The sequence below is a fragment of the Rhinopithecus roxellana genome, chromosome 20 (genome assembly GCF_007565055.1).
Source record: "Rhinopithecus roxellana isolate Shanxi Qingling chromosome 20, ASM756505v1, whole genome shotgun sequence".
In the NCBI taxonomy this organism is placed as follows: Eukaryota; Metazoa; Chordata; class Mammalia; order Primates; family Cercopithecidae; genus Rhinopithecus; species Rhinopithecus roxellana.
The window spans coordinates 48,031,670-48,043,409 of NC_044568.1; the positions used below are offsets into that span (position 1 = coordinate 48,031,670).

General features: G+C 46.5%; 1 protein-coding gene across 3 annotated transcripts in view; it reads right to left on the bottom strand.

Moving 5' to 3' along the window:
- CDR2 (cerebellar degeneration related protein 2) overlaps window positions 1–11,250 on the bottom strand; it is a 30,692-nt gene extending 19,442 nt beyond the window's left edge. The window contains exons 1-2 of one of the 3 annotated variants that reach the window (XM_030924526.1): window positions 10,852–11,250; window positions 3,132–3,227 (exon numbers count right to left, since the gene is read on the bottom strand). Coding sequence is in view for 1 of the 3 variants with exons in the window: in XM_010388604.2 (XP_010386906.1) it covers window positions 10,852–10,930 (79 nt within the window). In the remaining 2 variants the exon portion in view is untranslated. Of the gene's footprint in view, window positions 1–3,131; window positions 3,228–9,013; window positions 9,056–10,851 lie in introns of those variants that run through there. The other 2 variants (XM_010388604.2, XM_030924527.1) reach the window with 2 other exon arrangements.
- Window positions 11,251–11,740: the final 490 nt, after the last annotated feature.

Genomic DNA, 11,740 nt, shown 5'->3' on the forward strand with positions numbered 1-11,740 from the left:
GGGGACTAAAAATTATTCAGTCAAGAAAAGGAAAAATACATCAGCATTAAGAACACTGCCCCAGGTCACTCTACTTTTCTTCGTATCCTTCTGCAAGATGAGCAACTAGAAAAGCAAAACAGCAATGTGGTTTTCGAGGTACAGCAATGTGGTTTTCGAGGTAATTATATGTCAGTAGCTCATACTTCCATTTAGCACAGAACCATATTTTATTTTAAATCTCATTTTTCAGCTCTCTCTATTCTTAGGCATAATGTCCATAAAACAGGATTTATTTATATTATACTCAACTCCCAGAAATAAAAATTTAGTTAACAATATAAGAAAGGACACTAGTTGTAACACAGGTCATTGAAATACTTCTCTGCATAGTAAATCTTATGGAGCAGGCCTTTGATACAGTGGGAAATGCACTGCACTCTGGGCAGGTAAGTCTCAGGCCCAGTTCTATCATTTACCAGAATATTTTCAATATGGTGACTTTAGAGGCCCCTATAATTAGTATTCTTGTTTAGAGAGATGACTGTCTTATCAATATAAGATTGTGAAAATCAAATGAAATAATACATAAAGGAGTACTTTACAAACTAAGTTGCAATATGCACACAAAGTACTACTAATATTCACTGATTCACAAATGAATGTTTTTGTTGCCAGGCACTATGCTAAGCATTAGCTACAGAATAAAATGAAGTCCTGCTTTACTGACATTCCCAGATTAGTGGAGGAAGCCAGACAAATGAGTAACTAAACTCACATACTGTGATAAACAGTATTCATGCATGCATGCATATACTCAATAATATTAGACACTATTCTAGGCACTGGGATACTGCCCAGGAGCCATAAGGAACTCACATTGAAAAAAATCCCTGCCCTCATGGAGCTTATATTCTACTGGGAGAAACAGCAGAATAAAACATGATAGTGATAAATGCTAAAGAGAAAAAATAAAGCAAGAAAGAAGTACAGGAGGAGTGTGGATGTGGAAGGCTGGAATTTAAGAGCATGTGACTAGGGCCACATTATAATTCATATATGAAGGAAGGGAATAAGTGACCCATGTAGATCCGTGTAGGGAAACAGCACTCCAGGCAGAGGCAAGGCAAGTGCAAAGCCCCTGGGAGGAAGCATGACTGAGCCATTAAGGAGGCTGAGGAGAGTGGAGCAGAATGTATTGTGTGGGGTCGCGGGGGGGGAGTCAAATCAGAGGGGCTCCAAGATGGCCAGTTTGGGGAGGGCCTAACTAAAGAGGTCAAGAGTTTGGCTTTTACCCCAAATGAAAAGGACTCCAATGGAGGCTTGACAGGATCACCCTGGCTGCTATTATACAGAGTGAATGGGACAAAGGTGGGAGCAGAGTGACAGAAAGATACTGCAATCATCTGGGTGAGAGATGATGGTGGCTTGGACCAGGGTGGCAGAGATGAAGATGGAGAGAAGAGGCAGAATTCTGACATGTTTTGAAAGTAAAGCTAAAGGATTTGTTGACCAATATAAAGTCTAAAAGATAAAGGGGGTAGAGGGGGAACCTGGATTTGGTGACAATGAACAAAGGGCTTTCTTTTTCTTTCTCTTTATTAGGCATCATCTCGCTCTGTTGTCATGCTGGAGTGCAGTGGTGCACTCATGGCTCACTGTAGCCTTGGATTCCTGGGCTCAAGTGATCTTCCTGCCTCAGCCTGCCAAGTAGCTGGGAATACAGGCACGCACTACCAAACCCAGCTTACTTACTTACTGATTTATTGTAGAGACAGGGTCTTACAATGCTGCCCAAGATGATCTCAAACTTCTGGCCTCAACACATCCTCCCACCTCAGCCTCCCAAAATGTTAGGATTATAGGCATGAGCCACAGTGCCCAGCCTAGGGCCCAATTTAGAAAGAGAGGTCATAAGGAAGGTCTGAGAAGACGTTTTAGCTGAAGCTTGAAGGATGAAGAACTTGCCATGAATTTGGCATATTCTACAACTTGACAAGCAGCCAGTATGAGAGAGTCATGAGAGAGCAGATCAAATAGGATTTTACAGCCCATGATAGGTAAAGTTTAAGTTTTATTCTAGGTATGATGGAAAGCAGCCTCAGTTAATGTCATAAAAATATTATGAAAAAATATTTATCATAAAAACAAGGAAACTCACTACATAATGATTTTTAAACTTAATTTTTAGAGGTTGACAAATAACGCTTACTGGCTATCCACCACTGATAGTAAAACTTAGCCTTGAGTAAATGGTAACAACAGCATTAGTTGTTTTAATGTCCACTCAAGTGCATCATTAGTATTCTACTTGGTTAGTTTTCACTCTAGAAAAAGCAGCAAAACCCACCACACCCAAATCCAAATCATTTAAAAATATTTTACACCCATTTAAAATAAAACAGTGTACTGTTGGTAGATAGGCGCTAAAACACATTCTCTCATGATTTCAAAACTAACAATGTCTATTACAGTCATTACATTAAGACTAGAAACCAGGTGCAGTGGATCATGCCTATAATCCCAGCACTTTGGGAGGGTGAGCCAGGTGGACTGCTTGAGCTCAGAAGTTCGAGACCAGTCAGGGCAACATGGTGAAATGTCATCTCTACCAAAAATACAGTGAGGTCCTGTCTCAAAAAAAAAAAAAAATAACAAAAAGACTTCCATTAATAAGTCTATGAAATAACTTGTATTTACAAAACAGAACTTTTACATAGCTCAAAGCATTTAAGAAACATTAGTCTTTTTCTTGTCATTATTTATTTGAGATGGAGTCTCACTCTTGTCACTCAGGCTGGAGTGCAGTGGTGCAATCGCAGCTCACTGCAACCTCTGCCTCCTGGATTCAAGCGATTCTTCTGCCTCAGCCTCCTGAGTAGCTGGGATTACAGGTGCCCACCGCCACACCCGGCTAATTTTTGTATTTTTAGTAGAGAGGGGGTTTCACCATGTTGGCCAGGCTGGTCTTGAAATCCTGACCTCAAGTGATACGCCCACTGTGGCCTTCCCAAGTGCTGGGGATTATAGGCATAAGCCACTGCGCCCAGCCTACTTTTTGTTTTCCAGAGACATTAGTCTTTATTATCTTTAAAGGTATTTAGTGCAGTTTCTCAGCTGAGACAGCCAGAAGCACAAAGCTGTTAACTGACCTAATCAAGCTCCAAGGTGAGTCACAGATCAGACAGAAACTCTTAGGCCAACAGGTTTTCACTCTCACTCTCATCATGATTCTTTGTTATCTTCATCTGCAGAGTTTTAAGGCAATTGAAAGAGAAGTCCACAGGCTTCTTTAAGGTAGAGAATACAAATTTCCCCCGTGTTGAGGTACTTAATTTCTTCTTGTTTTCACAGATTGCAATGAGAAATTAAGAATTCAACTATTTGGGTTTTTGTTGCCTGCTCTGCTAGTGAAAGCACATACAACCCCAGGCAGGTTAATACCTTGTTTTCATCAAATGAAAAAGGAACTATGGTTGAACATGTTCCAGAAAAAATGATTTTGTACTCACAGAGTATGTAATGTGTATACATAGGCCCACATGGAAGCTACCACACTGTATTAAAGACAAAATATAAAAACATTACCTAGGTATTACTTAAGTCTTTCCTTCTTAAATGTGTAAAGTGGTGAGTAACTCCTCACTGGGAAGGATCAGATTCCCCAAAGATGCTCTTAACTAGCAATCAAAGCCTGAGCCAAGGGCCGGGTGTGGTGGCTCATACCTGTAATCTTGAGAGGTGACAATGTGCTAGCAGCCCTCACTCTCAGCGCCTCCGGCCTCGGCTTCCATTCCGGCAGTGCTTGAAGAGCCCTTCAGCCCGCCACGGCACCGTGGGAGCCCCTCTCTGGGCTGGCTGAGGCAGAAGCCTCCTCCCTCTGCTTGCCGGGAAGTGTGGAGGGAGAGGCGCAGAAGGGAACCGGGGCTGTGCTCACGGGCAGTGTGAGTTCCGGCGGGCCCCCCCGGGCCCCGCACACGGAGCGGCCGGGCCAGGGCAGTGAGGGGTTTAGCACTCGGGCCAGCAGCTGCGGGGGTTGCGCCCGGTCCCCCAGCAGTGCAGGCCCGCAGGCATGGCACTCAAATTCTCGCTGGGCCTTAGCTGCCTCCCCTTCGGGCAGGGCTCGGGACCTGCAGCCAGCCATGTCTGAGCTCCTCCCCTGCGGTGGGCTCCCGCGCGGCCTCAGCCTCCCCTAGGGGCGCCTCCCCCTGCTCCGTGGCGCCCAGTCCCATGGACAGTCCAAGGGCTGAGGAGTGCAGGCGTGGCTCAGGACTGGCGGGCAGCTCGGCTTGCATCCCAGGTGCAGGATCCACTGGGTGAAGCCAACTGGGCTCCTCAACAGGATGGGGACTTGGATAACTTTTATATATACCCCGAGGATTGTATGTGCACCAATCAGCACTGTGTCTAGCTCAGGGTTTGTGAATACACCAATCAGCACTCTGCCTCTAGGTCAGGGTTTGTGAATACACCAATTGGTACTCTGTATCTAGCTAACCTAGTGGAGACTTGGAGGACTAGCACTCTGTGACTCTGTCTAGCTCAAGGATTGTAAATGCACCAATCAGCACTCTGTGTCTAGCTCAGGGTTTGTAAATACACCAATTGGTACTCTGTATCTACCTAACTCTGTATCTAGCTAACTAGCACTCTGTGACTCTGTATCTAGGTCAAGGATTGTAAACGCACCAATCAGCACTGTCAAAACGGACCAATCAGCTCTCTGTGAAGTAGACCAATCAGCAGATTGTAGGTGGGGCCAGATAAGGGAATAAAAGCAGGCTGCGGGAGCCGGCAGTGGCAACCCGCTTGGGTCCCCTTTCACACTGTTTAAGCTTTGTTCTTTTGCGCTTTGCAATAAATCTTGCTGCTGCTCACTTTTTGGGTCCATGCTGCCTCTGTGAGCTGTAACACCATGAAGGTCTGCAGCTTCACTCCTGACAGCGAGACCACGAACCCACCAGAAGGAAGAAGCTCCAGACGCATCTGAACGTCTGTAGGAAAAAACTCCGGACACACCATCTTTAAGAACTATAACTCAGTGCGAGGGTCCGTGGCTTCATTCTTGAAGTCAGTGAGACCAAGAATCCATCAATTCCAGACACAATCTCAGCACTCTGGGATGCCGAGGCAGGAGGACTGTTTGAGCCCAAGAGTTCGAGACCAGCATGGGCAACATAGCAGGCCCTCATCTCTTAGCAGGAAAAAAAACCAAAAAAACCCAACTGGGCCAAAACCTCTCCCAGAATCAAGACTGACTTGAGACTATCACCAACCACTTTCATTCAGTTATGGAACTACCTGTGCTACTTAAGAGCAGCCAGGAACCTCTTCCCTGCTCCTGCAGAAAGAGATGCCAAGGACAGCACTCTTGAGTAGACAGCAAACAAAAAAGAATTTGAGGCTTGTCCTTATCTCAATTCTTATTTCCAGTAAAACAAAGCACCAACCTGGCTCAGAAACCTGAAGTCTCAATCTCCTAAATATTTCATAGGCTGTTAAGGATAGAATTTTAACAAGTCTCAACTACAAGAAAACTCCTGTGAAGTCACACTGTATAATAGGATATTAATTCATCTGTTAGCTTAAAGACACCGGACTTTTTTTGTCTTTAAAAAAAGTTCATTTCCTGTTGAGTAGCAGCTGGCTTCCATAACCGAAAGAAGCCAAAAGCTGGCAGTAAGCCCAAGGTTTTCTAAATAATTAGTGGAGGGAATAGAATATTGAATGTCCCTTACAGTTTTAATTAAGGCACAAAAGAAAAGGAAATAATAAGTTTCGAAGCTTTGTACACCTGTTCATCTCCACAGGATTACAAAAAATTTTCATTAAGAGGGTCTTTTCTAAATCCTATTGAACTGGCCTGGCTTAGGCAACTACTAAAAACACCATAGATTTATTGCAGGCTTGAGAATTGCAACATATCAATACCTTCATAGGTTGAATATTCTTTCACTAATGAGTCTTTGCAGGTAATAATATATTTTTAATGGTGTAAACTGTTAGCTTTAAACAGATACTCAGCTCTATACTTTAGGCAAAAAATTAGTACTGGCAGCCAAGTAATTTTTTTAAAGAACCTTTCTTCCAGAATTTTGAAAACTTTAAAACCCACCGTGATGTTTTTCCCATTTTACTTTAGTTTATTTAAAAAAAAAAATGACAACATATTCCCATGTTGGCTGGTAGTCTGTAGGAGTAATTCACTAATATTAAGGCTGAAAGTTTTTCCTATTACAAAGTCAAATGCGTCATTTAGTGATGGTTCTGTTTAACTCCTGTTGCCAACGTTACTATAATTGGGAAAGCAGAAAACCTGAATATAAATATCAAGAAAAATGATGGTGTCAGTTTTAATAACCCTCCAAACTGTGATTCAGCAAAATAGTTGTACACAAGGAGGATGTACTCATCCTGAAATTTTAGGATTCCTTAAGAGTTCATTTACTGATCCACATAACAGAAACCTGAATCCTTATTCTAAGTTTGCACAGCTCACCAAATGACAATAGCAGCTGGTTTAAAAGAAAATCCAGTCTCTGAAGTCTTTCCACCTTGTTCTCAGGGGCATGTTTCAAAGCAAGCACCATCGTTACCTGCACTGAAGGCTCCCGCTGTCCCAGAAAAGATCTTACCCACAGAGATTATTGTCAGTATTCCTATTGAGCCAACTCAGCCCTCTGACAAAGACAGTCTCTTCATCAAAGTGTTTCGTAACAGCAAAGGGTTTTCTCCTCCTACCTACACAAAAAAAGCTTTACATGTTTCTAACAAAGTATGAATAGCAGACCAGAGTTTACTGAGGTTAGAATTTTCCAGCAATTTCAATTTAAAAAAGAATACCCTAGGAAACTTTGATACAAAGATTCAATCTACTTAGCTCATGGCTTCTACTACTAAAGGAAAACATTTTGTAGTTGTAAGAGTTTGAGAACAAGATCATTAAAAGTTGTTTTCCGGCCAGGTGCGGTGGTTCACGCCTGTAATCTGAGCACTTTGGGAGGCTGAGGCAGGTAGATCACAAGGTCAGGAGATCGAGACCATCCTGGCCAACATGGTGAAACCCCATCTCTACTAAAAATACAAAAATTAAATGGGTGTGGTGGCGTGTGCCTGTAATCCCAGCTACTTGGGAGGCTGAGGCAGGAGAATGGCTTGAACCTGGGAGGCAGAGATTGCAGTAAGCCGAGAGTGTGCCACTGCACTCCTGCCTGGGGACAGAGCGAGACTCCACCTCAAAAAAAAAAAAAAAATGTTCAGCAGTTCTCTCCAAATAAGCCTCGTTCAGTAATAATGAGGATGTTAAAAAAAATGGAGATGCCTGCACATAAAATCCCACTAGACCTGCTGAATAATCTGTTTAACAGGACAGACCTGCTCCCAAACTTAATTCGGCAGCAAGGGTCTACTGAGGGCCTACAACGTACGAGGCGCTGTAGCGGGCACATCCCATGAGGCAGCACCTCCAGGCTTCTCTAGTGAACAGATTCCTGGAACATTCACTCTATGGGAGTAGGAATCCTGCCTATCCAAACGTGGGGAGGCGCTGTGGCCCCAGTGCCTAGGCAAATACCTGGCAAAGAGCAGATAATACATTTTTGAGAAATGAACAAGTTTTAAAATCTGTTAAAAGTTTAGGAGTTAATATATAATTTAGCAAAACTGGGGAAAGAATACCCTTTTATTCACACTGTAGCCTTTATTCTTTGACAGGCCATATTCACAAGTTATAACTGTTGGAATTTCACATCTTCTATTCGTACTCCATATAGTTGGTTAAGACATAGAGGGGTATGTCAAAGTCCACTGTGATAAGGTAGCAGCCCTTTGGAAAACTCAGAAATGCAACCGGCAGTAAAGAGGTTCAGACCTGTGTGTGTGTTTTACAGAGTTTCGTTCTTACCATCCAGGCTGGAGTGCAATGGCATGATCTCAGCTCACTGCAACTCCGCCTCCCAGTTTCAAGCATTCTCCTGCCTCAGCCTCCCAAGTAGCTAGGATTACAGGGGGCTGCCACCACGCCCAGCTAATTTTGTATTTTTAGTAGAGATGGAGTTTCACCATGTTGGCCAGGGTGGTCTCGAACTCCTGGCCTCAGGTGATACACCCGCCTCGGCCTCCCAAAGTGCTGGGATTACAGGCATGAGCCACTGCACCCAGCCCAGACCTGTGTGGTTTTTTAAATTTTTTTTTTGAGACGGAGTCTCGCTCTGTTGCCCAGCCTGGAGTGCAGTGGTGCGATCTCAGCCTACTGAAAGCTCCGCCTCCCGGGTTCACGCCATTCTCCTGCCTTAGCCTCCTGAGTAGCTGGGACTACAAACGCCCACCACCATGCCTGGCTAATTTTTTTTTTTTTTTTTTTTTTTGTATTTTTAGTAGAGACAGGGTTTCACTGTGTTAGCCAGGATGGTCTCAATCTCCTGACCTTGTGATACACCTGCCTCGGCCTCCCAAAGTGCTGGGATTATAGGCGTGAGCCACCGCGCCTGGCCAGACCTGTGTTTTTAAGGTTAAACTTGAAGAGTTGATGACTTTATTTTGATCAGAGGTTAAAGAGAATTCCACGTGTAATCCTGACACGCTGCACTTGCTGCTTGATAGCCTGAAGTGTTACAGCTGGTTGTTCCAAACAACCTCCAACAGTGGGAGAATGCAGCGTGGACTAAGGCACCTGATGGAAGAGCCATGAAAACACTTCTGTGCTAGTGCTTCAGTGCAGTTCAACAAATACTAAAATCGAGCTTCCAGTATGTGCCAAGTATTATGCTAGATGCTAGAAATACCAGAAAAAAGAACCTGCCTCCTCTATACCCTTAAGGATTTATGCTTCCTACATTTTTTTTTTTTTTAAGACAGAGTCTCGTGTCACCCAGGCTGGAGTGCTGGGGTGCCATCTCGGCTCACTGCAACCTCCACCTTCTGTATTCAAGCAATTCTCCTGCCTCAGCCTCCTGAGTAGCTGGGATTACAGGCACATGTTAATCACAGGCACGCCTGGCTAATTTTTGTATTTTTAGTAGAGACGGGGTTTCACCTTGTTGGTCAGGCTGGTCTCAAACTCCTGATCTTGTGATCCACCCGCCGCGGCCTCCCAAAGTGCTGGGATTACAGGCATGAGCCACCGCACCCGGCCTATGCTTCTTAAATACAGGAAAGAAAAATATTTAGTTGTGATGATACAAATTAAATTATAGGGAAATATTGCAATGGCACAGTGGTTGCCTCACAAATCCTGGAGAAACTATCAAACTAGGCCATCAGTCCCTATGGGGAAATCTGAAAACAGGTTTGTTAAAATGTATGAGAAATTTGTCCTTTGGACATAAAGAAGATGATGCCACCAAACACTGCACTACAACCACTAAGCAGCTTGGACTCTAAGCGTAACAAAGGTGAATTACTTTGGTTAAAGTGATTGCATGTTAATTTAAGAAATTATCTTCTTCCAAAAGAGGTGCTCATTTTCCTTTTCTGAGTTATTCAAGTCTACACTGTTTCCTTCTGCCATGTTCAGTGGTTAGTATGAGCAAGCATCATCATCATTTAATATTTAACTAAATGAGATGTTAATTTTCACTGCAAGATTACAGCTGAAAGCATTTACACAGAATTGCAGAAACCAAAGATGCCGGGAAAAATTCCTGAGGATTATTCAGTGTTCAGTATAGCGGTTAAGAATGTTTGCTCTGGAGTCTTAAGGGGAACCCTAGCACTCTCCAACATTACCACCTCTATTGTGTTACTGGGAGATATAATGAGCAACTGTGTTGTGGGCCTATCAGTGTTAGGCACATCAAAAGTGCTCCCCAGTTGCTAGCTCCTGCTATTAGTATAAAAAAAAGTGGGGCCCCACTGGCCCCAAAGTGTTGGCTGCTCTACGATTGTTCTCTGGAGACACCATCGGCAGGCCTATTTCTAAGTAAAAGCTGGCATGCAAACTGAAGAAAAGTGGCAGAAGTAGAAGCGCTCTTCTGTCATTTCAACTGGCATCTGGTGAACTATGCGTAACAGCTTAATGCCCAACTGAAAAAAAAACTGTTAACTAAGATGGTAAGGAAGGGATGGGGGTTTGAGGAGTGACTACAACTCCTCCTTTTGAGTGTGTGGGTTCAAAAAACACTCCCTCCCCCACTTAGTTCTAGGCAAGCCACTTAACCGTTTCAACCTCCGCTTTTCTCATCTGGAAAATGGGATAACAAAAGTTACTCTCTCTCAGTGTAATTGGATTGTTTGTACCTCAATGGATAAATGCTGGAAGGGATGGACGCCCCGTTCTCCATCACGTGCTTATTTTACACTGCGTGCCTGTATCCAAACATCTCATGTACCCCATAAATATATACACCTACTATATACCCTCAAACATTAATAAATTTTTAAAAAGTTACTGTCTCCTGGAGTTACGGTGCAGAGCGCATAGCTCCCGCTACATCACAAAACCATTACCACCTGCAGCAGCCGGCCCTCCGTGCTGGCCATGAAAGGCGCTGGGCTAGACAGCCTGCGAGGGGGCAGCTTCTCGGGCTCTGACACTTACTGCGGGACACACTGCCTCACCCGGTCTGCCTCGGGGGAATGCACTGAGGATTAAACTAGGTAATCCACGGAAAGCGCTTAAAACGGTGCCTGGCGCGTCCCTGGCCCCCATGCGCCTCGGGGCTGATATTCAACTGCGCATTAGCAGGGCCGTGGGCCCCGCGCCGAGGCTTCCTGCGGGCGGGATCCACGGGCACGGCCGGCCCCGCCGCCAGGTGAGCCCGAGCCCTTCCCGGCACCTGCATCCTCAGCCGCCAGAGAAAGCAACTTTTTAACAGTTTCGCAGCTGGGGCCTCCCGGGCCAGGCCGCCGCCCGCGGGGCGCCCCCGCCCTCACCTTGCTGGAGGTCCTGGTGGTCGTACCACGGCTCGTCCTCCTTCATCTCAAACTCCTCCACCAGGTTTTCCGCCAGCATCTCGGCTGGGTCCTCTAGGGGCAGCGGTCCCTGCCGCCGCCGTCCCGCCTCAGCCGCTGCCCCGGGCTCTTCCCCGGCCCCTCCGCCCTCAGCCAGAGCCGCCCTCGGGCGGGACGCGCCGCCGCCCAGGCTCCGCCGCGCCGCCTCAGCCCCGTTCCCGCCGGCGGCCGCCGCCTACCGACCGGCTGCTTTGACTCGCCTAGCACCTCCCAACGGCCCCAACGGCCGGGCGTTACGGCGCGAACGCCGGGAGCCAGGTTATCACGCTGCCGCCGGTCTTCACGCCGCCACCGGGCCCAACGTGGCACTTTGGCAGAACCCTCCCCGGCCGGGGATGCGATTCAAACCCCCGGCGGCGCCTCAACCAATCGCGAGCGGGCCGCTGACCGAGCGACAGGGACTTCGTCCAATCACGTCTCTCCGAAGGCCCGCGGCTCGACCGGTCTCGAGGCCAAGCAGCCAATGATGGGCCAGGAATAAACAAAGAAGGCGGGGAAACAGTGAAGGGGTGCGGCCGAAAGCCCGCCCCCTGATCTGCGCTGTGCGGCTCCAAGGAGCGCGTTCTGGGTTCCGGGCTGTGGAGCTGGCGGAGGCGAGTCCTGCCGCTGTGGTGGGTGTCCCGAGGCCGGCGCGTCCGTGGACAGGCAGCGCAGGCCGGAGGGCCTATGACTTCGGCTTCTGAGAGGCGGGCGGTTGTCGAGGGGAGTCCTTCGTGCCGGCGAGAAGCGCGAGGGTGCCGGAAGCCGGAGGTCCGCCGCCCGGCTGCCGCTTCTCGCATGTTGACTCTGAGATTTGCTCCGGGTCCGGAGG